General features: G+C 41.2%; 2 protein-coding genes across 7 annotated transcripts in view; both read right to left on the minus strand.

Moving 5' to 3' along the window:
- The window catches only part of vldlr (very low density lipoprotein receptor), a 28,881-nt gene extending 15,790 nt beyond the window's left edge, over nt 1–13,091 (minus strand). Inside the window, exons 1-3 of one of the 2 annotated variants that reach the window (XM_017700235.2) lie at nt 12,721–13,091; nt 6,626–6,745; nt 3,467–3,589 (exon numbers count right to left, since the gene is read on the minus strand). In XM_017700235.2, the coding sequence (XP_017555724.1) occupies nt 3,467–3,589; nt 6,626–6,745; nt 12,721–12,790 (313 nt within the window). In that variant the 5' untranslated portion in view covers nt 12,791–13,091. The remainder of the gene's footprint in view (nt 1–3,466; nt 3,590–6,625; nt 6,746–12,720) is intronic. The other variant, XM_017700236.2, reaches the window with a different exon arrangement.
- Nucleotides 13,092–17,475: 4,384 nt separating this feature from the next.
- The window catches only part of sh3bp2 (SH3-domain binding protein 2), a 39,489-nt gene continuing 29,531 nt past the window's right edge, over nt 17,476–27,433 (minus strand). For 4 of the 5 annotated variants that reach the window (XM_017700233.2, XM_017700234.2, XM_017700232.2 and 1 more), the window contains exons 6-13: nt 27,249–27,334; nt 26,374–26,436; nt 25,681–26,281; nt 24,745–24,859; nt 24,309–24,364; nt 23,407–23,482; nt 23,242–23,301; nt 17,476–19,549 (exon numbers count right to left, since the gene is read on the minus strand). In XM_017700233.2, coding sequence (XP_017555722.1) covers nt 19,412–19,549; nt 23,242–23,301; nt 23,407–23,482; nt 24,309–24,364; nt 24,745–24,859; nt 25,681–26,281; nt 26,374–26,436; nt 27,249–27,334 — 1,195 coding nt within the window. In that variant the 3' untranslated portion in view covers nt 17,476–19,411. The remainder of the gene's footprint in view (nt 19,550–23,241; nt 23,302–23,406; nt 23,483–24,308; nt 24,365–24,744; nt 24,860–25,680; nt 26,282–26,373; nt 26,437–27,248; nt 27,335–27,433) is intronic. The other variant, XM_017700231.2, reaches the window with a different exon arrangement.

Raw genomic sequence — 27,433 nt, forward strand, 5'->3', positions numbered from 1 at the left:
CTCCCTCAACGTGTGATATGGCTCATCTGTGCAAAACTCAATACCAAATTATACAGTTCATATGTACAATAAATAAAAAATAAAAATAAATAAATAATAATAATAATAATAATAATAATAATAATAACAACAATAACAATAATAATTATTATTATTATGTGCAATAACTCAGGTGCAATAATTGAACTGCTTTATACAGTATGTTTCATATCACAGCCACTTCACTGTCTTTATTCTTTACATAAAATGGTTGCAACTGTAATAACTGCAGTTTCCCACTGGGATCAAAAGTATTTTGATCCTGATCTTAAATGTACTAAAGCAGTCAAGGAATTTTTAGTGTGAAATTTGCTTCTTTAGTATTGTAACAGAACTATGAGGCCAAGTAATAGAAACTTAACCTTTAGCACTGCCTCGCCTCAAGCCACAATGAGGTGTTAAGTAATCTCAATGACTTGGTAATGTGGTTTGACACTGTGACGCACTAGAGTAGCAAAAGTAAGTGCTTTAATGTGCCAAAGACATAACTCAGAAGCCTGTAGTAGTGGAGAGGGACACAGGAAGGCGTTAAGTTAAGGGTGCTGAAATCTTAAGCAGGAAAAAAAAAAAAAAAAAAAAAAAAAAAAAAAAACCCACACCCCACACCAAACCCAGGCTTGGAGCTCAGAACTAGCCCACAACCATGTAAACTTTCTACCTTTGCACCTCAATCTGTGCGACACAAATACAAGCAGCCAGCTGTACAGTTCACTGTAATGAAGATAGGGCGTTTACATGAACATTGCATGAATACTTAAGATTTTGAAAATGACCACATGGATCTTAACTTAAGTTCTAAAGTGTAGTAAAGCATGCTTTATGAATATTATAAACAGTGGGAATCCTGAAACCAAGGTGTTGCAGCACACAGCACCCCTAGTTCCTGCGTCCCTGGTAGCGTGGCTACAATAACTATGACCGCTGTAATTACAAAAATCTCTCCCTTTTCTTTACTGTTCTACTGAATTGGTTTAATAAAAGCAAGTGTAAAGTCTTGTTCATCTTTCATTTCAATAAATGACAAATGTTACAGCAATTCTTAAACTACAAAATTTGTTTCCATAGTGCAAGGCCTCTCTTCAGTCTAGCTAAGCAACATTTGTCTAGAACATTAAACAGGCAAAGTTTCATACTTTCATACTAATCTTAAGATTAGCCGTGTATCAGCTATAACATTAAAACCACATTGTTTCTTGCCTCATTGTCCACAGGTCTGCTTACCATACAGGAGCACTTTGTAGTTCTACATATTGCTCAACATACTTGGTTAGCCGTCTTTCGACCCTGTACTTCAATTGTCAGGAACTGCACACAACCACAGTGCAAGTATAGCTTGGGATCACTCAGCATTTTAGTGACACTGAAGTGATGGTGGCATTAGTGTGTTGCGCTGGTAGGAGTGGATCAGTCAGCAGTGCTGCTGGAGTTTTTAAAAACACTGTCCACTTTATTAGATACTCCTGCCTTGTTGGTCCACCTTGTAGATGTCAAGTCAGAGACAATGGCTAAGCTGTTGCTGTATAGATTGTGTGACTCATATCCTCCAGTTCTTCATCATTCATCACAGAACACTGCTGGCTAGACATTTTTGCTTGGTGGACTTCAGTCCTGCAGTGACCCTGAGGTGTTTAAAAACTCCAGGTCCACGACCCAAATACCACATGCCCTGTGGTGGCCCTTGGGGATTCCTGACTATTGACAAATGGGGTAAAAAGGGGGCTAACAAAGTATGGACAGCAGTATGTAGAACTACAAAGTTGTCTTGAATCAGAGCTGATAAGGACAAGTGTAGAAACAGAGAATGTTATTGCTGATTGGTGTATGAGAGATGCACATGAGCAAACATGCTCATGAGAGTTTAAGCTTATGGCATCAACAATGGGCAGTGGGCCTCTCATCCTAGTACTCTCCATGCCTTACAAAAAAAAAGGCTCCTGGCATTTCTAAGTAGGCACGCATCGAGTGGCTTGCAGAGTGGGTCTAAAGGACGATATGCACAGGGGGCTCCAGAAAGGAGCTGAAAGTAACTGTACCTGATGTACTGATTGATCTGCAGACATCTCCATAAATGACACAACTGCCACATTTGAAGGGACATCTGCACCATGACGCATTTGGAAGTGGTAGCCATCAAATGTACTGACAGCAGATGAGTGACTCAAGGGAGACAGAGCTATGCAAAAACATGCACTGTTCTACACAGCCTACATGCCACATTTGTCCTGATTTTTTTTTTACCCCTCTCTCTCATACATTAAAAAAAAAAAAAAAAAGATTTATATATATATATATATATATATATATATATATATATATATATATATACACACATATACACACACACACACACACACACACACACACACACAGTAATTAAGGCATAAAACGGAAGTTTCCCTGTTATACACTAACCTGCTGGCTTTGACAGCATCTATACCACAGGATAGCGAGTAAAATGGCTGCAGTGGCCATGAGCAAGTCAACTGGGACAACACTGAAATGTAACTCTACGGCAAACAACGATATATGAAGATGAGCTGGAACAGACAAAATGCACCAGCCCACTAACATTCATCAACACCACAACAGCCAATATCTAATCAGATGCTTGTTACTATGCACCTTCTTTAGATACCAGGGATACATCGATACTGGAGTTGGGTTGATGCAAATAGCGCCACTCTTTTGATGTGCTGGTGCAGATACCGATGAAGGGCCATAAATACACTATATAGACAAGTGTACTGGGACAACTCTTACTGAATTTAGGTGCTTTTGGGCCCATTGCCCAAAAGGGCTAATGCTATGGGGTTGGTTTTCAGGGGCTGGCCTAGACCCCTTAGTTCCAGTGAAGAGAAATCTTAACGCTTCAGCAACACGTCAGATTTTGGACAAATTGTATGCTTTTATCTTTGTGGCAACAGCTTTGGGAAGGTCCTTTCTGTTCCAGTGTGACCATTCATCTTCATATTAATCCCAATGGATTTAGAGTAGGAAGGCTAAAGCACCCGTAGGTGTAATGTGTAGATGTCCCAATACTTGTTAAAAGGGGCCAAATTCAGCTGAATCAGCATTTGAGAAATGTTTCTGTAGAGCTGCAAAGGAAATTTTTAGTGGAGCAGCCCAGCGTTAGCTCAGTAGTCTCCTCTTCCAGAATACAATATCAATTTAAATTAAATTAACATCGTTAATAGTTAACAGCTTTTATTGCTTCATGGCACCGTGTGTCCTTATTTAATTATACATGTAGTGGTTCAGTGTTTTCGAAGCACTGATAACAATAGCATATTGTGGCATAATTCATCACAAAAATAAAATATTGCCCACAACCAGCAGAAATATATATTGAAACTACATGGTATTTTTTTAAATGAATAAATGAATTGAAGAAGTGAGAAAAAAAAAAAAAAGGAATACTTTTACTTACGGCACACCTCCGTGCTCTCGTCCGAGCCGTCTTCACAGTCTGGCTCCCCATCACAATGCCATCTCTTGGGGATGCACTGGCCATTGCGGCACACAAAGTCTGCCTCTGCACACGTCTTCCTCACTGCAATAGCAACATTCAGTTAAGGTAGGTTACGGAGGGGCGAGACCATAAGTCTCAAGAGAATCTACCCTCGAGCCAGTCCCCCCCCCCCCATTTTTCTGGGAGTGGGGGGGTGGAGGGGAGAGGAAAAAAAAACCAAAAAAAAAAACCACCCCCCCCCAGATGTCCCAGAATGTGTCCTCAGCACCGACCTCTACACTGCCCTAAAAGACTTAAAGTGAAGGCTGTTTGGAACTTCGAATTCTCGTCTCTTTTTTTATGACACATTTAAACAGACATACAGCAGCCCAACTTCATCACCTTTATGCTTTTCTACTTTAAGTAAAGAATCTCAAATGAAGTGGCCAATACAAATGGTGCTGGGAAGTAGGTTGAATATATACATACACCCCCACCCCACACACAGTGGCTACTGACATGTTTTGATCATAGTCGTCCCCCCCCCCCCCCCCCCCCTTCTTTCCCCCCACACACCATTGAAACTTCTCAATATTGTGCAGCTCTAATACAGAACTGCTCTGTGAGTACTTCTACACAACAAAGCAGTTAAAAATAAGTTTTTGTATTCAAGCCTTAAATGCATACTTTAACCACTTACCCACCCTTTATCTTTGGAGGCCAACAGAATGCCCGTCCACAAAAAAAAAAAAAAAAAAAAAAAAAAAAAAACCCACACAAAATCCTATTGTAAATGCATAAATTGTAGAATTGTTCAACTCATTTTAGCAGTTGTATAAAACGGAACAAAATTAGTCAAAAAATTACCCAGGAAATGTCGTCATGATAATTGTTTAATATGTCCCATTACAAAGATAAACAGTAGGCAATGTGTCCTGCAGAAACAAGTTAGGAAGTAAAGTGTACCCCTCAACACTGAGCCAAGCCCAGCCCTATTTTCAGTCACTTCATGTCCACTCAGTGTACAAGTGCATACTCCAGGGCAATAGCCTCCTGCGGCTGGAATGGCAAGAAGTGGCAGGAGGGCTCCTAACTAATAACGTATATTAGCATTCTCCCCACAGGACAAAGTTTACACTCGCTCAGTTCACTCAGACTGCGGAGGAGAGCGTACTTGAAATGGAAGCGCACACACAGCGGACACTGCAAGGAAGAACACAGCTGAAAGCTGGGCTGGAATCTCCATGACTTCAATGTAACAGTTACACTAACAAATCACAGCTGCCGTTTCATATCTGTGCCAACTCCTCCCTCTCTCTCTTCCTTTTCCCTACATGACTATGACCCAGTTACCATAGATACAAGGGGGAGTTGGATCATTCAAAAGGGGATCTGATGTAGTCATGTTGATCTTCTCTTGATCCCTCATACAGTAGTATGCAGACACAGCTTTAACAAATCAGCGGTCAATTTGGTCAATAATTCTTAAGTAACCGCAGCGCAGTGCAATCTGTCAATATGGTGTAAAGTCGAACGTTTTGTGCAACGTACGCACATCATGGCCGAGCCTCTGGAGAACTGCATCTAAGCTTTAAACTAGCATGAGACTCAAGAAACTGCATTCCAAGCCTTACATTTGCACCAGCAGGATTAAATGCAGGGCCACTGTTCCAGGGCCTTGGCAGCGTTGTCGTAGAAAACTAGGAAAAACGCACCCATGCATAGGATGAGAAGGTTACTGACAGTTAACCTCGGGAATAAAAATTCTTGGTTGAAAACCAACTAAAAATATTCAGGACACAGGACTGAGAAACAAAATTCATTTTTTTTTAAACACAGTGAAAAGGTACTAATATTTTAACAGGCTACAGTATGCATCACAAACAATATCTTCAAAAGCAGTGAATGATCCAAAGCAATGAACTCCATTTTTGAGTTATACTATGGCAATATCTATGGTTTAAAAATATTTGTAATTTCAAAAACAGTGGCTATAGACTGCATCTGTGTGCTTGCAGGAACTTTCAATGTTTGTTCCAAGTGGAATCAAACCAGTCATGAATGTTTTTGGGCGTTTCCTTGTTTTTCTTCAACAACCAGTGATTACAAATCTCTTGTCCAAGTTGTGTGAATTAGTGTCACATGAATAATGTTGTTCTGCTACCGCTTAAACAGTTTGAAAGCATCAGCAGTGACGGGTACATGAAAGCACGAAAGCAAAGAAGTGCTTTTATTCACTGTCATTTTCATCAACATAAAAATTACAAAGATTTTTTTTTAGCAAATGTTAGTGTATCTAATTGCCGGTTACCATTGGGTTTTCTGCGTCATGCTATTTCAAAAACTGAATAAGTGATCATGGCTGTAACAGAGTACTCTTATTTGGGAAACTGTGTGGGAAAACTACAGCAAATGGTAAAACCAGATTTGGCTGTACTTTTTCCTTAACTTCACCATTTTTCTTATTTAACTTTCCAACAGTCCTTCACACTGAAGTAGATACAGGAGAAAATCAAAGATACAATAAGAGAAGCCCTATTCTTTATTAAATAAAAGATAGAAGCACATTTTATATTGTAATCTTTAGTTTAGCCACAAAACTAATTTACTATGAAAGAATGGAACCGCGACACAACCTGACTGTCTAAAACGACACAACTCTCCTGATAAACAAGAGCTGAAACATTCATATGCGCTTTTCCTGAGCTTTTCAGTTTGAAACCTGCCGTTGTGGTGTGAGGATGTCCTAAAATGTACACTGCACCATTGAGGCATCAATTTGTACAGGCATGATGTTAGGTACAATAAATGCCATTAATGTAGGATATCAATACATTTAAAGAATCAGTTACGTTTACATACGGGATCACTGCTGCCTTGCTGTGATTTGCATGAAATCAATAAAGAAACTATCATATTGGCAGTGAATACGTTTTTACCATCACTGTTGAACATCAATGGACCAAGGCCTATTATGTAGTATATAGGATAAGAGGTTAAGTGATTACATTGTGTATTTATACCTTTTATGTTAAACGTTTAAAACAAGCATTTCAACAATACAGAAACATGCTGGGCACTGACTAGTACATTTTCTTAGTACATTCTCTGTCTTTTCCTGCTCATAAAAAGACTCACCGCAAGTGCTCTCGTCACTCCCGTCTGAACAGTCCTCATCCCCGTCGCACTGCCACACAGACGGGATGCAGCGGCCATTCCCACACTGGAACTGAGAAGGTTCACATTCCGTCCGCGAGCCTGAGATGACAAGGGTGAAAGGAGCAGAGATGATACACTGACATTACTGTTACTTACCGTGAAGGGGCAAAATACACTGCTCAAAAAAATAAAAGGGAACACTTAAACAACACAATATAACTCCAAGTAAATCAAACTTCTGTGAAATCAAACTGTCCACTTAGGAAGCAACACTGATTGACAATTTCACATGCTGTTGTGCAAATGGAACAGACAACAGGTGGAAATTATTGGCAATTAGCAAGACACACTCAAAGGAGTGGTTCTGCAGGTGGGGACCACAGACCACTTCAGTACCTTTCTGGCTCATGTTGGTCACTTTTGAATGTTGGTGGTGCTTTCACACTCGTGGTAGCATGAGACAGACTCTACAACCCACACAAGTGGCTCAGGTAGTGCAGCTCATCCAGGATGGCACATCAATGCGAGCTGTGGCAAGAAGGTTTGCCGTGTCTGTCAGCGTAGCGTCCATAGGCTGGAGGCGCTACCAGGAGACGGGCCAGTACACCAGGAGATGTGGAGGAGGGCAACAACCCAGCAGCAGGACCACTACCTCTGCCTTTGTGCAAGGAGGAAGAGGAGGAGCACTGCCAGAGCCCTGCACAATGACCTCCAGCAGGCCACAAATGTGCATGTGTCTGCACAAACGGCTAGAAACTGACTCCATGAGGATGGTATGAGGGCCCGACATCCACAGACGGCGGTTGTGCTCACAGCTGAACACCGTGCAGGACACTTGGCATTTGCCAGAGAACACCAGGATCGGCAAATTTGCCACCGGCGCCCTCTGCCCTTTACAGATGAAAGCAGGTTCACACTGAGCACATGTGACAGAGTCTGGAGACGCCGTGGAGAGCGATCTGCTGCCTGCAACATCCTTCAGCATGACCGGTTTGGCAGTGGGTCAGTAATGGTGTGGGGTGGTATTTCTTTGGAGGGCCGCACAGCCCTCCATGTGCTCGCCAGAGGTAGCCTGACTGCCATTAGGTACCGAGAGGAGATCCTCAGACCCCTTGTGAGACCATATGCTGGTGCGGTTGGCACTGGGTTCCTCCTAATGCAGGACAATGCTAGACCTCATGTGGCTGGAGTGTGTCAGCAGTTCCTTCAAGATGAAGGCATTGCAGCTATGGACTGGCGCGCCTGTTCCCCAGACCTGAATCCGATTAAGCACATCTGCGACATCATGTCTCGCTCCATCCACCAACGCCACATTGCACCACAGACTGTCCAGGAGTTGGCAGATGCTGTAGTCCAGGTCTGGGAGGAGATCCCTCAGGAGACCATCCGCCACCTCACCAGGAGCATGCCCAGGCGTTGTAGGGAGGTCATAAAGGCATGTGGAGGCCACACACACACACACACACACACACACACACACACACACACACACACAATACTGAGCCTCATTTTGACTTGTTTTAAGGACATCAAAGTTGGATCAGTCTGTAGAGTGTTTTTCCATTTTAGTTGTCTGTGACTCCAAATCGAGGCCTCCACTGGTTAATAAATTTGATTTCCATTGATTGTGATTTTGTTGTCAGCACATTGAACTTTGTACAGAACATTGTACAGTATTCAATGAGTGTATTTCATTCATTCAGATCTAGGATGTGTTAGTGTTCCCTTTATTTTTTTGAGCAGTGTAGTTGCATGTGTAGCATTCCTCTTCTAAAGGGTCTAATGTTTTAAAATTCCAAAACTGTACACAACTTAGTCCCCTGGTAACAGACATCCTGCACAATAAATTTTGTTTACTTGGTGTGACATGCCACATTTATGCAGTCACAGTAAACTAAGGAAGCAGGGGTCAAGAGATGATTTAAAGCAGGGACACCCAACCCTGCTACTGAAGGCCTACCGAAACAACCCTTTTTGCCAAATAGGTCTGCAACGATTAGTTGAGTTAATTTGTTGCTGACAATGTCAATTGTGGAAAAAGCTGACAAGGCATTTAAATAAAAGTCAGTGTTCAAATAACTTTATTCTGCACTTTACAACTTGAACGGCATTCACTGTTTCACACACCTAAAAATACTGCCACTAGTGTCACTAGCAACGTTCCGATTCAAAAGACTTAAGGGGGAGTGGTGGTGGTTGATAAGCTATGGAAATGTAATAAGAAAATGTAATAATTTTTCATATCAGTAGGTAATGGAGAAGTAATGAAAGCCAAAGCATACACACATTGCATACATTAAAAAAGATGTGCAATCAATTTACAGGAATAATTGTTAACTGCAGCCGTGATCTTAGAACCCACAACCCTGAACCAAGTGTTCATATTGAGTCAGTTTGGATCTCCAAGAGTATGGCAACCAGGGCTGCAACAGATTTTCAATAATATTTAATAAATTCAATAGTAAAATATTTGAAAACTGAACAGCCAGTCAAATAACTGATATGTTTACCACTCTTATGAGCCGTGGCACTTTGTGGAAGGAGCTTTCAAGTCACATAGTAAATTCTCACCAACAGGACACAGTCACAAGCCCTGCACCAGACTCAATGCAGACTCCTTAAGATTCAGCATAGCTTGTGAGAATCTTGCAATTTTTGGCTACAGCAAGTTAACAGGTGAAGTTCAAATAAGCTTTCTGCTTCCCTGGACTCCTAACAAGGTAGCACACTCTCAGGTGCATTTGTTACTGAGAATAAGTAATAACTTTCCGGCTAGCTAACCACTCAGAGCTGTAAGAAAATTATTTAGAAGCATGGGCCGCTACAGCCGAACAGTCGGAGTTCAACCACAACTTACTGCTGTTTAGATTCAGACAAGGGTTGCCAAACGGAGCAGAATCAGCATGAAACAATTAAATATGAAATAATTACTTAAGTCATGTTTATTTCCACATCCTTGAAGTACCTTCAATTTTATAAAAAGATAAATAAAATGGTGACATAATAAATTAAGCCTTCTATTCAGTTTTTGGAATCAACCAAGTCTTTTCATATCATCACAGAATGAGACAATATTTGATTGCGGACTTAACAGCAAGCAGCACTAATTGAAAAATGCCCTGGAGCTTAGCAGCACCCAAGGTGTATTCCTGAGAAGATCCATCAAGACCCCTGATTAAAGGGAGCCAATAGTGCACTTGGATAAGACAGGAAGAGGGCGTTGCTCAGGTGACAAGCATATTAACAGGGTCATGTTTCAGTCACTCAGACTGACTCACCGATTCTCCTAATTATCTACAGACCATTACACCTCTACTAACATTTGTGACATTTACTTATGTCAGGTCAAAAGCAAATTCTAGGATAAGACTGTCACCACTAGTTGTCACACGCCACCCGCAAGGTCAAGTTATCTGGGATTGAACACATGTTCAAGAAAAAGTCTAAAGTATGAAAACATGACAAGTGAAAATAAAAACCAAGACAAATCCAGAACGAAGAGGCCAAAAAAAAACATGATTGAGTTTCATTTAGAATGTGCAGTCCCAACCCAAATTATTCAGAGTATTAAAAAAAAAAACAAAAACAAAAAAACAAAACAAAAAAAACAAAACAAAACAGAAGTCCACAGCTGGCCAGACAACATGGCCTGCATTCATCTGCACTCGTGACCCTGCGTCCGCTCTTTCGGAACAATGCAGTCCCTGCGCGAGCGCCCACTTCAGAAGCACTCCTTATGACATGTGATGTGCTGTTCAGGCCAATCAGGCTGTGCAGAGGGCAACGCAAGATCACACTCCGGTAGAGAGCTGCCGCTGCCACTGCCAATCAAAGCCAACCCTCTCATGCACCCCTTCCAAAAGACAGACAGAAGGTACAGATTGTCTACTGTAAAACTAGAGTGTGTAGGATTTACTTTGGGAATGAGGGGTGTGTACAGTGTTTGAAAATGAGTGCATTTAAGGAAGTCTTGCAGACATTCTAAAATCATATCAAAGCTTTCTGTTGCATTTCTTTAGTAGTAGATTCATGTTAAAATAATTAAGATTAAAAAGCAAATGCCCACAGGAATGTTGTACAATTGCAGGTTCTTAGTCATGATCCATAGGGAGGGAGTTCACCACAGAGTGTAAATTATAAGGGCTTACAAGTTTGATGTAGTATGAAAAGTTTCAAATTTACTGTTTAAACCACAACACTGAGCCAATAAAAAGAGGTAATTTACATACATCAGTCTTTTGTACATAGATCACAAATGTCTCACACGGACGTAATATAAAAATGCAAGGACAACATAGGATATGGGCCCTTTAAAGCTTTCCCCCAGAAAACAGCAGCGGAAACATTGCCTATACGTAGCCAAACATACACAAGAAATACAGCACCCAAGGTCTCCTGACATCCTCTTTATAGTGAAACAAAGTATTCCCAGTACTGAGACATCACCAGTACACATCTCAGTACCTTCCTTATTCCAAACACACTTGCTGCAACATAGCAAGTGTTTGATAATTAGCCGATAACTGGAACCAGATGTTGGGAGCAGTGCAACTCCTGGGAGAGAACACCACTCAAAGCACACAAAAGCAGTTTGACTCAACCTTCTATTATGATACCACAATATCAAACAGTTTAATGGCTTTAAGAACCTACTGAACAGTATAGCAGCAGAACAGGGATGAACCAAAACATTTGTGTACAAATTAGGTCAGCTGTGCTGCAACTAACTTGCATAACGCACTCTCGTGTTAAATATGAACAATTCTAATATGGATCAGCACAAAAGCAAGTTGCTCACCATCAGTAATGCATTTTCAAAGGCAGATTCACAGTTCTAGTTAAGAGGCATGGGGCTCTAGGTAGGGGTGGCAAATATGACAATACTAATCATCATAAAGACATGCTTTTCTGAGCAATATACTAGAGGAAGAATAAGGGGCAATATGGACACTTATGGAATTATGAAAGAATCACTTAATCACCAACTGCATTAAAAAAGGTAGCATAATCAAGTCTACTGAACTGGATTTTTTCAATGCCATGAGTTTCATTCATTGGCTCTCAAACTCTGTTTTTGATAGCATTTTTAAAAGTGATGCTTTGTCTGTTCCAGTGTAACAAACATTAGAAAAATGAAATGCGATGCATATACTGCGTAGTGATGTTAGCATCCTCCCTTATTCAGCACACCTGATTCAGCTTAGCAGCTCACTCCCAAAAGGCCCATCATGAGCTGAACTAGGTGTGTTAGAGGGGTAAACACAAACCCCTAACGGCCTGTGCCCCCCTAGGACCTGAATGGGACCACCCTTTGCTAAAACCTGCAACTGAAAGCACCTGAAATCACACTCCACACCCATCCTCAGGCACAGGGCTGCACTGTTGCATAGCGCAATGACCATCTCTAAGAACAAATGCATCAACAAGCAGCCAGCCTGACCAGTACACGCATACAATGACGTTTGACCGCATCACTCAAAATAACCAAATAAAATCAATGAGGACAAAACCACACACACACACACAATACAGCAAATCCTTCAGGATGTATATAAATAAGATGGATGCAAAACAGAACTGCACGTCTTAATGCACGCTACTACCAACCCCCCCCCCCCCCCCCCCCCCCGGCAGACCTAGCAAAGGCCTACGCTTTAACTAACGCCTTATACACGGCGCAATAAAGGAGGCAGTCAGTTACACACGCTGTAGCACAGGTCACATCTACGGTTTAAAGGTACAGAATACAAATAGCAGCAGCGTTTCATCAGACTGCAACGCAAACACGATACGAAAGCAATGAATCAACGCCATTTAAATCACAAAGCTAAAGTCTGCTTCCTATTCACCACCAGCTTCTTGTTCGAATTTCCCGTTCCACCTTAAATGGTGCAGGAGTTCCATTCTAGCGCCTGGGGGGTTAAAATAAGGTGCTGCACCATTTAAGGTGGAACGGGAAAATCGAACAAGAAGCAATTTAAATCGGCGCCAGCAGCTCCCGTGCCAAACGCCGTGCAGCTCCACAGACGGAGCCTAGCGTCTGTAGCGCCTCCGCCGCCTTCGCCTCCACCCACCTCCCGCAAAGCTGCCCTGCTGGAGCCAAACGGGGAGGAGAAGAAGAAGCCTCAGCACGGACGGGAGCATGGCTCGCTCTTTCAGCACGCTTCTCTGCTCTGCTCTGTGGCCTCGCTCGTCCTCCTCCTCGCCGCTAAAGCAGGACGGTCCGCTTGGTGGACAAACAGAAAGCAGAAGCGTTTGGGTGTCTCCTTTTAATACTCTAATTCACACCCGGTCGGTGGCGAGCGCCTCGCGGAACTGCCGCCCATGTCCTCGTTCCTGTCGCTCGTCTTCTTTCTTTTCTTTTTTAATACTGAAGGATGGCGCGAACGAGCGAACGTGCAGCTAATCACCGCGCCAGCCGTGCGCGCGCGCCTGCGTGTGCGTGTGCGCGCGTGTTTTCTCTCTCGCTCTCTCCTTCAACATGTCATTTACGCGGTGTTAACCCTTTGTCCGCCACAGCGTTCGCTTCGTGCTGAATGCGTGCAGCCAGCTTTGTTATAGAAACTTGGTTGTTAAAGCAGCTTAAATATACACTCATTATAAGGAACGCCTTGTTTCTACACTCCTTGTCCATTTTATCAGCTCCACTCACCATATAGGTGCATTTTGTAGTCCTACAATTACAGACTGTAGTCCATCTGTTTCTCTGCTTTTTTTTTTTTTACCCCGACCTTTACCCTGTTCTTCAATGGTCAGCACCCCGACAGAGCAGGTATTATTCGGCTTTCTCAGCACTGCAGTGACACTGATGCGATGGTGGTGCATTAGTGTGTGTTGTACTGGTACGAATGCATCAGACACAGCAATGCTGCCGGGGTTTTTAGACAGTGTCCGGTCCCTGTCCACTCTGTTACTGAGCTTTTAGAATGGGGTGGCCAGATAAGACCCAGAGGTTTTATTAGGGTGGCACACTGCTAAGAAAATAATGTTAGTGTGTTAAATTTGCATATAAACTGATGTTATGTACTGAGAAAAGGCAACACTAGATCTGTCCGTTGTTGCCACATGAATAAAATATTACGTCAGCACAACTATTGCCAAAAGGAAACTGAAAGACAAAACCAGGGTGATGTAACAAGTTTTCAGTCATTCATGAGGAACTGATGTGTTTCAAGTAAATTGAGTGCATCACTTTTTTCAGCACAAGTTAACATTAAGAAAACATTTCCTAAAGAACAGGCCATAGAAGTTATTCACTCAGGCTATATTCACTACAAATTATAGAGTCTAAACAAAGTCTATAATTAGAAATCTAGCCAGACAGCACTGTACAAGGGAACCTACAACACAAGCATGCATTCTGTAAAAAAGTGATTAGCTAGCATGAGAAGCAATTATAACTGATTGGTATTTGATAGTTAATACATCTTACCATCAAATAGCCTACTTCATGTACTTCATGTACTTCATTTAAGCAGATGAGACCCAGTGCACATCCACTCACCTGTTTACTGACTAAATTAGCCTATCACAGCAAGCAAGATATGCTAATTAATAAATGCAGCATCAGACTCTCGTGACTGATTGGTAATTATCTTGATGGCAGAGTTTCACCATAAAGTGTTTTTGATGCATTATTGATGATGGTTGATTGATGATGAATGACTCACTTTCCGAAACTGGGGTTGCTGTGCTTTATTTCAGGATGGCACTGGCCACCCCTGGCCACTTCTTCGCTACGCCTCTGCTTTATTAGATGCTCCTGCCTTGTTGGCCCTCCTTGTAGATGCAAAGTCAAAGACAATAACTCGCATGTTACTGCACAATTTGTGTAGCTCACCCTCTAGTCTTTCATCAGTGGCCGCAGGACATTTTTGGTTGTTGGAATATTCTCCACCAGCACTGCTGTGTCTCATCCACTCGAACCAGCGTAACACACACTAACACACCACCACGCCAGTGTCACTGCAGTACTGAGAATGATCCACCACCCAAATAATCCCTGCAATGTAGTGTTCCTGTGGGTTCCTGATCTTGGAAGAACAGGGTGAAATAATTTTCTAAAAGAATTCCTGCATAATTCATTGGTTAAAATGTTAACCATTCAGAGTTACTTGATGTGAAATGCCCAGTTCTAGAGTAATGTACTTAATCAGAATTGTTCCCAGTGGAAGCATCAAGTACATGTTGAGATTAAACTAGCTAGCTTACTTCTTTTTAAGTTTACAATTATTTTGTTTCTATATAATCATTGTGGTTCATTCAGTAGGCTGTTGTTAGGCTGTGGTTCATTCAGTAGGCTGTTGTTAGGCTGTGGTTCATTCAGTAGGCTGTCAACTTATCAGGCTAAATGCTGTATCCCAGCTAGCAGGGAATGTTCCCATAACTTTGGCTAACGTTACCTACAAGTTCTAAAGATATTTTCAAGAAAACATTTTATTCTAACGTTCAAAGAATGTTCCTATAAGGTTAAATGTTTCTCAACTTTGGTCCTGGAGGCCCACTGTCCTTGAAGTTTTAGTGTTTTCCTTGTTTCAGTACACCCACCGGGACTCTTTAAGGGTTTATGAGCTGATTAGGTGTGTTGGGAGCAGGGAAAAGTCTAAAATGTTCAGGGTGGAGGGCCTCCAGGGTCAGGGTTAAGAAACACTAAAATAACACATAACATTTGTAACATTCAGAGGAACTGCAACATTCAGAGGATGTTTTGAGGACTTTGTTAGGGTCACAAATTTTGCTATATGATAATGTTTTTAGACAATGTTCCCAGATGGACACAAAAAAAATAAAAATAAAATAATAATAACTACCCACTGAAAACATTAATAGGACATGTGGTTCAACAAAATCCAAATAATCCCATCCCAAAAAATCAATTACAGACTGCCTGCAGTAACAACACTGCATCACTTTAGCATAAACAGATGGGCTTAATTGCTATAGGCTGAATGGGGGGGTCATGTGTCAATGTGGTTATAAATATGACATCAGAACCAAAATGCTAACATTTTTGCAGCTTAGATTCTACATGGATATGACCTAATGATACATTTTGAAAGTTTAGCAATGTTTACATACTACATCAAACTTTCTAAATCATAAAATTGGAAATAATCAACAACTACTAAACAGTGACTATCAACTTGAAGAGGGAAGAGCACTGACATAACTAGTCAGTGGGGCTAGTGCTCAGGGGCCTCTGCCTGCAAGGCCAAAGCTGGCTTTAAGATTGGGGAACAGTCCATAGTGCATATAAATAAATACATCTGCTGTACGTCAGACTGTGTGGGCCTCCAAAGCCGGTTGTGCCCAAGAGCCCTGAGAGACCAGGGACCATCCCTGCACAGCACACAAAAATGGCATGTTGACCTCCAGTACGTCGTGGTGCCGATAGGACGCAGCCCCATGGGTCCTTTGCTGAGAAAACAGCTGAGATTAACAGAGGTTATGTCAAGTAATCATCACAAATTTGCTCCTAACCAGGGACTCAATAAATGACTGATTGAATAAATGGATGGTTAGATGGATGGAGGCTCATCTGTTTCAAAATCATTTCATTAGTAAGATAATGAACGGGACATCCATAAACAACCAAACGTAAATTTGGTGCAGTATGAGGCCTAGGTGAGTAATTATTGTAACCAAAATATCAGAAAGAAACAGATTTAAATGACCTACACTTAATCTGTCATTCATTCTCTATGGTACTAGATGATTTTGTTTATTGATTTTTTTCCTCATCTGTAAAACAAATTCTTAGTTGTTCTTGAATGCCTTCTAAAAGGCTGAATGTGATTGGGAGGCTGTTGGCAGTTAAGCCTGCAGACACCCAGTATGCTCTGTTAATTAATTCACAAGTCTGGTGTCTCTCTCATATAGTCTCATCTGCAATACTTCATATTTACCATCTCAGATTTGATTAAGGCTTTGAAGAGCTCCACACTAATATCCTGTGCACCTAATATTATGATAGAAGTACGATAGCAAAGGCGTTAACCAGAACGCAAATATTGCGATAAAAGGCCGGATATTTTTGGATCCTTTTCAGGGCCTTGGGAGGATGTTACATCGTATATAGCTGATTTTCCCTCACTCAACAACATGTCCAATCCCTGAATGATGAAAGATGTTACACAGTGTATGGCAGATTTTCCCTCACTCAACGACATGTCCAAGCCCAGAATATTTATGAACCTCCATTATAATGACTTATTTAGTAGCCAAGCTCTACCAGACTTAATCTGCTGCATGGGTTTTGTTCAAACCTTGATGCAAAGAGGCTGTGACAGTGAGATCAGGGGAGTGATTTTATCTCAAAATAGCCATAGGAGGTTGCAACAAAAACTGCTGTTTTGGATACGTAAGCTTATGTGTCCCTGATTCAGTTGTTCATTAATGTACACTGAACACTTTCAAGGAGGCTATAATGTCGAGGGAATTTTATGATCAAATCTACATTGTGAATAATTTGATATTTAATCACCATTGGATTTCCACTGTGTATAGATATCACTGTCGTTGGCTAAGAACCGCTCAAAAGCATGTGATGTTTCTCCCAGGAGTTTTGGTTAAGCAGTTATAAATAAGATGACCCCTCTGCTGAGGTCCCAGGAAGGTCCACACAATCACATTTCCCCAGTCATTTATAGTATTTAGTGAGCTGATATTGTATAAAACATAAACACTGGATTTTATATGTGTTGAGAACAAACACATTTCTAGTGTTTAGCAAACATCTCCTCCAGGATAAACATCTAACTGGTTTTTGCAGCATACAGTAAAGTCCTTTACAGCACTTTTACTCTTTCAGAATAAAAGCATCATTCAGCTACAATACAAAGAGAGGTTTTATTTACATTTGTGCATTTTCACCATTAAGGCTTTAAAAAAAGGTACAAACCAATATATAGTTATAAAATGCAAAATTGTACTAAATTAACAGAATGTTTACAGTATTTACATAGAATATGATCCAATGATTGACTATGTAACAAATGTACAACGTTGCTGACAGCTTTTGGAGTTTGTGTTTTATAAGAATGGTCTTGTTTGGATTTCATGATATAATCTTAAAGTAGGAAATGTGCAAACTAATTCTGATTTAAAATATAATAGTCCACAGGAAAAACTTTAAATCCATACAAAGTGTACACTGTGTAACATTGACACTACTGTCAAAAGTTTGGAATCACTGTTTTCAATAATATAAAGCCAACTTTGTTGAAGCAATGTGATTCTGATATGATACTACAACTCTACAGTTTTATAGGTTACAACTACCTTGTAGAACAATTCATATACTTTAGATCCTGTACATGTTTCTAGAATAACTGAGAGACAATGAAAACGAAGTTTTAATAAAACGAATGCCTTCAGTGTGAAAATGCAGAAATCTTAGGTGCAAAAGGTGCAAAAACAAAACAAAAAAAGACTATAAATAGATAATTCAAGTATATTATTTACAATTAAATACATTTTGATGTTCATGCCAAACAGCAAGAAGGGCCTGGGTTTGATTCCCTGGCCAGGCAACCAGGGTCCTTTCTGAATGGAGTTTGCATATTCTATCCGTGTCTGTGTGTCGTGCAGTCAGGCAAACTGGAGATGCTAAACTGCCCCTAGGTATGAGTGTTTATGTATATGTCTACCCTGTGATGGACTGGCGACCTCTCCAGGGTGTTTCCTGCCTTCCGCCCAATGAGCCCTGGCTACACCAATCCCTGTGACCCAGGAGGATAAGTGGCTTAGAACGTGCGTGCATGTGTGTGTTTGTGTTCCAAAACACTTTTCTTTGACTGTATTAAATAAAACATCCTAAAATACTGTATACTAAAATACTATAATAAAAAAGTCTGTACTTCAAACTACAATCTATAAGTTTTTATTAAATAAAATGACAGCAACTTTAATGTGATTCCAAACTTTTGTACAGCAATGTAGTTCAAACATGTTCTCAGATGAGACCTATACGGACCTCCTTAAGACATTATATGGGAAATGTTACAGTGTTTTACCCTGAACTATGAGTGAGCAAAATAGCAATGAAATCATGATACTTGATCCAGTGCACCACTAGTGCAAAATATTATTAAAAGCAAAACTGTTCCAATATTTCACAAACAGCAAACGCTACATCACATTAAGCAGGGCTTCTTAATCTGGACTCCCAGCATCATTAGCATTTAAACTTGCAATCTTCATAGCATTAAACAGCTGCACCTCTTGGGAGCCTCTTCCAAACTTCTCTGCACACTTGGATGTAACTTTTTCATGATGACAACATGATATTGTCATACCCTGAACAATATCTCACCACATGTTTATTTTATTAAGATGAATGATAAATATTCCTGACCATTTATTCCCTTATTAAAGTGGTGTGTTTCAGCAGGAACGACAGCAGGTTTGTCTCTGTGCAAAAGATGGAATGGTTACCTAACCGTTAGCAACCAGGCTCTAGCTGCTGAATTCAGATCTCCACCAAGTTCACTTTGAAGGAAGTTCAGACTGATCTCTGTAGCTGCTATGTTTCTTCTTTACGCCTATGAAAACTTCTTTTTGTCTGAGAGGTGCTCACATAAATCCATATGCGTCCATCTGTATTCCCAAGCTCATTGGCAAATCTAGTTTGTCCATAGAACTGAAGCACTGTAATTGTAGTGAGATGCTGCAGCCAGCAGGGGGAGCAGTTGTGTCTGCACTGCAGGGCTGAAGCCATAGAGCTGTGGATAAAGAGTCCATGATGCTGGCGGATGGAGGATGCTGTCACCTGGGCGGCGTGTAACCATAAGGCTGCTGTAAGCACAGGGAACCGTGGTTGGGCAGGGGGTGGCTGTAATAGTGCTCCACCAAAGCTGCCAAAGATGGGAATGTCATGTCTGCCTCCAGGAACACTGTTGAGTCCTGTAGATTGGGGCGAGAGAGAGAGAGAGAGAGAGAGAGAGAGAGAGAGAGAGAGAAAAATCCATGAGTGTGGAAAATTACATGGCTGAGTCTGAAGTCTGTTTGGGTTTATAAAGGAACTGTGTCATTTCTCTTTCTTCTGTTCTTTTTTCCTTTTCTTTTCTTTTCTTTTCTTTTCGGTATTTACAAGCATTCTGCACATATTTCTTAACACTAACACTAGCATTGAATTTGTTCAAATTATTATTACACCAACGAACAGATAAATTACAGAAATTACTTGGAGAGAAAAACAACTTTTACATGACCGTACATAAGTAGCTTTCAAAAAGACCTACTTTAAGCAGCTCTGTCCTCTATGTATCTTGCATTCCACTTTATTTTAAAAGAACACAGTAATTTTCATGGATGATGTGCAAGGTATTTGTTAAAGGGCCTATGTCAGTTTTCTTGTATGTTACTTTTACGCTTGAGGTCCAAATGGGCTCTTTTTGTATTACAGTTTCTGTATATAGACTGTAGGGACTGCCTAGTGACAAGGTTCACATATTACTTTACACCACATTATTTAAAAAAATGCAAGAGAAATTCTATTTAACCTATGGGCCTTATAATTTATTTTTTAGTTTGCTTGTTTTTCAGATTTTCACACTATTTTCTTCTGAGTTTTGTTGTGGCCAATTCTCACCCAATAAAAGCTTTTGTAGGATTTAATTGCATGTGTTTGTCTTAACTGTCTGAGCTGGGACCTTAAATCGGTCTTAAAGTCAATGTGAATCAGAAATCAGAACACATTTTTCTTCCTCAATGATGAATTTTCCGAGAGGAACAGGCTACTCAAGCAGGAAATAATTGTGGGCAGGACATAATTGTTAAAGCACACAATTGGACCTTTCTGGATCGGGGCCTTGTCATGGTGGAAGGGCTTTTGTAGTCTAGGGATCTTCAGAGCTAAGTCGTGATGAGCAATATGCTCCTGGTCGGGTCTCCCAGGGCGAACAGGTCTGGAGTGAAGACCCAGACTAACGCGATCCAAAACCCCACCATGCACAACACACAAAAAATCGTGTACCCTGCCCAGGAGAGGGTCACTGGGATCTACCCTTGGAACCAGGTCTGGGAGTAGTGTTCCTCGGTGAGTGCCTGGTGGCCGGGCAGCCCACGTAACATGACCTAGAGAGGCATGATTGGGAAGAATGGCCTGCCCGATCTAAACCTGAATGGTGAATTGTTATTGGACTTCTGTGCCAGGCATGGACTGTCCATAATGAACACCAAGTTCGAACACAAGGATGTTCATAAGTGTACATGGTACCAGAGCTCCTTGGGTCAAAGGTTAATGATCGACTTTGTTATCGTTTCATCTGACTTGGGACCATATGTTCTGGACACTCGGGTGAAGAGAGTATTCGGCAAGGGTGTAGAAACTCTGACTTCAAATGAGGATATTGTTGGTCGGTGGAAGGAGCACTGTGAGGAACTCCTTAATCCAGGAGACGTGCCTCCCTCATGGGAGTCAGGGCCAGAGGCTTCTTGTGTGTCAAGTTCCATTTCCCTGGTGGAAGGAACTATTCACTGAGGTAGTTGGTAAGATCCTCAGTGGCAAAGCACCAGGGGTGGATGAGATTTGTCCAGAGATGCTTATGGCTCTGGATATTGTGGGGCTGTCGTGGCTAACACGCCTCTGCAATATTGCATGGACCTGGGGAACAGTACCCTTGGACTGGCAGAACGGGATGGTGGTCCCTATTTTTAAAAAGGGGGATCAGAGAGTGTGTGCCAACTATCAGGGCATCACACTGCTCAGCCTACCTTGGAAATTCTATGCCAAGGTGCTGGAAAAGAGACTCCGACCGATAGTTGAAGCTTAGATTGAGGAGGAACATTGTGGATTCCGTCCCGGCCGTGGAACAATGGACCAGCTTTTCACCCTGTCACAGATTGTTGAGGGGGCATGGGAGTTGGCCAGCCCAGTCTACATGTGTTTTGTGGACTTGGAGAAGGCTTATGACCGTGTTCCTCGAGATATTTTGTGGGAGGTATGGGGTGCCTGGGGCTACTACTCCAGGCCATCCAATCTCTGTACTCCCGGAGTGAGAGCTGTGTTCATATACTCGGCATTAAGTCAGACTCTTTCAGTGTTAGCGTTGAACTCCGCCAGTGTTGTGCCCTGTCTCTACTCCTGTCTGTGATAGTCCATGGTCTTAGCTTGGAAAAGGATGGAACTACCCCAGGTGGAGGAGTTTAAGTATCTTAGGGTCTTGTTCACGAGTGATGGGAAGAGGGATTGTGAGATCGGTTGCAGGCTGGGACAGGCTGCAGCAGTAATGCAGTCACTGTACCGTACTGTATTGGTGAAGAGGGAGCTGAGCCAAAAGGCGAAGGTCTCTGTTTACCAGTCAGTCTACATCCCGACCCTCACCTATGGTCATGAGCTGTGGGTAATGACCGAAAGGACGAGATCGCGAATACAAGCGGCGGAAATTAGCTTTCTTCGTAGGGTGGCGGGCTACACTCTATTTAATAGAGTGAGGAGCTTGGTAATCCGGGAGGAGCTCAGAGTAGAGCCTCTACTCCTCCGCATTGAGAGGAGCCAGTTGAGGTGGTTCAGGCATCTGATTCGGATGCCCCCTGGACACTTCCCGGTGGGGGTGTACCAGGCATGGCCTGTCGGGACAAGTCCCGGGGTTGTCCTAGGACCCACTGGAGGTATTATATCTCCAAGTTGGCCTGGGAGCGGCTTGGCGTCCCCGGGAATGAGCTGGAGGAAGTTGCGGGGGACAGGGTCATCTGGGATTCTCTGCACTCTCACCTGCTACCGCGACCCTATCTGGACTAGCGGTTAACGATGATGATGATGATAATGATGATGACGACGACACAATTGTGTTCTTCATGATTTAAAGGACTGTGAAAAATGTGCATGCCGGAACGAACACAGAATCACCGACTGTCCGATTGTCAGTAGGATCCAACTGTTTTCCAGAAAAGCAAGAAAAATAATACATAAAATAACCTGATTTTGTCAGCAAATTAAGTACTTCAATATTTACTTCTGTAGTTTTTGAAACACAATTAATTAGTTGTTGAAACCTTGATTTTATTGTGTCTTTTTTATTTTATTTTCTAAGACACAGACGAGGCAAACCTGAGATTAGCATCCGTCTTGTACCCATTTGCTTTCTGACAGCCAGGAGCAGCATGACATTTGATTGTTTTCCCACAATTTCCACTACAATAACTGCAGACTGTCTGCAGTAACAACACTCCACTTCACCATAAATAGACAGGGTCAATTGCTAAAGCCTAAACGTATTAATTGTATTAAAAGTTATGACATCACATCCATGATAAATTTAAAATAAGCTGTTTTTGCTTCTTCGTTTCAGTGTAAGGTTTTAGTAAGAATGACCCAACTGGGGAGAGGAGTGAGTTCTGAAAGTAACAATTTATATGAACAATGAAACAGAGAGTAAAGCGAGAAGAAGAAAGGAGGTCATGCCAACACAATGTTCATAAAGCACAGAACAGAGTTGCTGAAGGTGTTTTCATTCCTAGGTTAGAGAAGTGTGTAATAAATCTTTGGGCTCTGGCCATTTAAAGGGATAATGTGACCAAAGACACAAATTAGCATGGTAAAAAAGTCAGTTTTGATTTCAGGTTCACTTAACACATATATCCATGACAGTTACCTCCTCAAAGACTCTGTAGTTTCTGGCCTTGTTCAGACTCACGTCCCATACCACGAGCACCTTCAGCAGAACAAAATGAGCAAAGTTAAAACACACACATGAATTTGCTCATTTCAAACTGCATAACATCCTGCTTATCTGTATATACATCACGCTGTGCTGTACCTTTGATGTCTTTGTTCCTGAGTTTCGGATGCAGTAGAGGCCGTCCTGTGGGGAGCTGGCTGCCTCTTTAAATAATCTGAAGTGAAAGAAAAAAGAAAGGATTAATGAGGGGGAGAGAGAGAGAACGGGAGAGAAAGATTTGAAGGGGAACTCCACCAGTATTTCAAATTTTCTGCATAATTAAATGGTTAATGTGTCAACAAGTCATTAAGAGTGGTTTCCCGTAAGATTCCTAAATCCCGAAAAAGTTATTTGTTCATAGTGGTGGTAATAGGAACCAGATATCTGAAGAGTTTAACACCTCACAAGTTACCTCAAAGAAAGTTAGTACATGGAATGGTTATGAATACACTGTCTGATGTCTAGCTTTGTGATCAAATTAGTTCTAAAACATATTTTAATAAGTTTATTTTAATCAATGTATGGTGGAATGATAAAAGAATTGTGTTGTAAGGCAAAACAGTCCCCAAAGTAACCGTATTAAACTTTCACATCAGGACATCTGGTTCCTATCATCACTACTGTAAACAAATCGAAGTTTCTCCAGAAATGAATTATTACACATCCTCACATCAAACATTTCAATGTTTATATTTCAACCAGAAATTTTGGTTGAAAATTTACAGTGGAATTCCCCTTCAACTGTACACACTTTACTACATAATTGCGGCCGTATTCCACTAGAGGGGGGTATTGAATAACTTTAGTGTTGTTAGACTTTGAAGAAGAGTCCGAATTGAGCTTGGACGTCACTGTGATGTAAACTACACTAGACTCGGTTAAGACTTGACAGTTAATTATTTTTGTTTTTACAGTGTACATATATGATGCTTAATGTGGATTTTACTATCACATACAGCAATCAGAAATAATAATAATAAGCCATGAAAAACAAGTCTTACTTTTCAACCATGGTGGTCTCTGTTGTGTCCACAAAGACAGAGTCAGGCAACTGCACCTGAAAATGTCAGACAGACAATGATCATGAATGAGTTATTCATGCTTATTCATTTAAACTTATTACATATGTCTCTGTGTCCACTGTGTCTTTGTTTATACTGAAGAATCCTAACATCTTCCTCACTTAAGTTACTGCCTAATGTTGGAAAAATGAGTAACTGAGCTTCAGGGCAGCAAAAAACAAACTAAAAAAGATTAATGAGTTCATGCAGCAACAGCAAACCATAACATAAGACAGCTATAAAGAGAGCATGATGTAAATCCTACAAAAAACTGAATCTATTTTTGGCGCAAGTTTTAAGGAAGTGACTCAAGGCCCAGCCTTATTGTAATGCTTGTCTCCATAAGCAGTGGGTGGTGTGCATAAAGTTCACTCACATTTTCATAGTCATCGTCATCAGAGTCTTCATTGCCGTTCTGTAATTTGACTCTCCTTTTCAAGGGGTTCTCCTCCACGGAGGATCGAAAACTTTGGCCATCAGGGGATGATCTTCTGAGAGGAAAGTGATGTGAAAATGTACACCTTCATGTGTTTGCTTACAAACGTCTAAAGCTTCATTAGCTTCTGCTATTCTGCTATTGGCTCTCTCAATTAACCAATTACTCATCATTTTCACAAACAGTGAAAGAGATAAAGCAGCATAATAAAGTATTCAATCTACTAATAAATCTTCTTACCACAGTATTGACAATGTAAGAACAAAGCATCTATGACAATGCTCAAGATATAAAGTCAATATTTTGGATTTATCTTGCTTGTTATTTTTTTCCAAGCACCTTATGTGTGTGTGCTTTTATCAGAAGAGTCATAGTTCATTTGGACATTACTATTTTCCAACTTCTGTTTGTCTGGAATCAAACAGGTTGTTTTATTATTGTGCCTTTAAAGCTAATATCTGTAAATGATCTGTTAAAATTGGCAGCCGGACAAACATACAAACTGTACCATTTGCTTCCTGACAGCCAGGAACAGTATGACATTTGATTGTGTTCCAACAAATTCCACTACAATAACTACAGACTATCTGCATTAACAACACTCCACTTCAGCATGAATAGACATTTGCTAAAAGCCTGAATGTGTGCTCATATGTAAATGTATTCAAAGTTATGACATCACAACCATGATAAAATTAAAATAAGCTTTTTTTTGCTGCTTCATTTCAATGTACAGTTTGAGTGAGAATGACCCAACTGGGGAGAGGAGTGAGTTTTGAAAGTAACAATTTATACATAACACAACCTTTCATCTAAAAACAGCAAGGAAAAATCTTCTAGCTCAAACTAAAAAGATGAATGGAAGAGGACACCTACTGGAGAGATGGCCGAATGGATTTGGGCTTGATCCCTGGTGGAGGAGGTTTGGGTATCATGAGAGGAGACTTATTGGCTGTCGTTGTGGAAGAGTTGGGCTTTCTTTCCTCTGCTGACTTGCTCCCTTGGGAGAGGTTGTGCATGCTGAGCAGCCTTGGTTTTTCTCCAGTGTTCAAAACTACTTTCTTTTCCAGGTCATGACAGATGGGAAGAGTAGACGGAACTTTGATGACCACAGAGGAAGCAGGTTTCTTGTCACATGCGGGAAGGGTTGATATGGACTTTTTGAGGATTGCAGGTGGGGGTGCTGGCAGAGAGGGATTCAGTGAGCCTCCTGTGGCCCTGTTCAGGAATTGTTTGGGAGAGTGGGATGGATTTGGTGGCAGTGGGGGTGGGCCTTTGTTTATAGAGTCTAAGTGCATAGAAGGGCCTGGCACTATGACTGGGAATTTCTTGGGGTATGGGCATGGGGGGGTCTTGTTGGGTGGAGGGGGCAGTGGAGGTGGAGGTCCTTTACGGTGGGAGTTGGGAGTGCAGACATCTCTATCCTGGTGTGGGACAGGCGGCGGAGGGTAAGATGGAGGTGGTACTGTCGACCGGCCTGGAAAAGCCAGATTAATTACATTTAGTAATTTAATGTGAGGATAACCATACATAAAGAGGGTATTGGCATAGGTAATATACAACTGCTACCTGGTGAGCCATCAGGTTTAAGATAATCCTCATCATCACTGTCTTCATCTTGTGATATTTCATCTAAAAGGTAAAAACATAAGTTCAGGTATTAATACAAGATCCATAGAGGTCATTGCCATTAAAGGATGACAACTTTAGGCTGCAATTTCGAACTTTCTACCAAGTACAGTACTGTCAGAGACTTTTGTTTATTCGAAATATGATTTCACCACCCTTTCTCTTTATAATATCTTCTATTCTTTTCAGGAGATTTGCTGGGTATATTTACAGGGATATTTTTCCACTCCTCTAAAGTTCAGCTTTAGAAGCTGGCTGTACTTTCTGCCTCTCAAGATCCAAATAATCCCAAACACATTGAACAATGTTGAGATCTGGACTCTGGGGTGGTTCTTTGTTTGATTTGCACATTTTCCTCTTTTTGGCTATTTCCTTTTCTCAGTAAGGGCTTCTTGATAGCTACACTTCCTTCCAGACTCATAGTGTTGAGTTTCTCCTCACAGTGGAAGGATGGACAGAAATAACTGTGAATTTTTTCATATCGGAAGTAAGAGTGGAGTATGTTTTTTCTGATGGTGACAATGTTGGTGATCCAACAGGTCTTGCATGGTTGTTAAGAATCCCATTTTCTCTGTATTTTTAATTCATCTTTTAAACTCCAGTTTTAGAAAGTCCAGTGTTTTCACTTATTTTTCTCTTCTTTATACAAGTGGATTACCTCATATCTTAACCTCTTGAACAATGAATAACTTGTACTTAACTACGGCCATTTTTACTGTAAAACTAAGTAAATACATGGTGGCCTCTGGCCATTGCACAGTACTGTGTAATTTTATGCATCTAATGGGAAATGGCAGCTGTAAGACACACCCTACCGTCTTCATGGTGATCTGGGACACTGGTGACTTCCAGAGGGCTCTCAATTGGTCCATAGAAACTCTCAGCATCAGACTCAGATTCACTAGAATTAAAAAGAATTTTGTATTAATCTATTGATTACTATTTCCACTCTATTTCCACTTCCACTCAATCAAAACCACCATGGAACATAGACAGACTG

Source organism: Pygocentrus nattereri, chromosome 18 (genome assembly GCF_015220715.1).
Source record: "Pygocentrus nattereri isolate fPygNat1 chromosome 18, fPygNat1.pri, whole genome shotgun sequence".
NCBI lineage: Eukaryota > Metazoa > Chordata > Actinopteri > Characiformes > Serrasalmidae > Pygocentrus > Pygocentrus nattereri.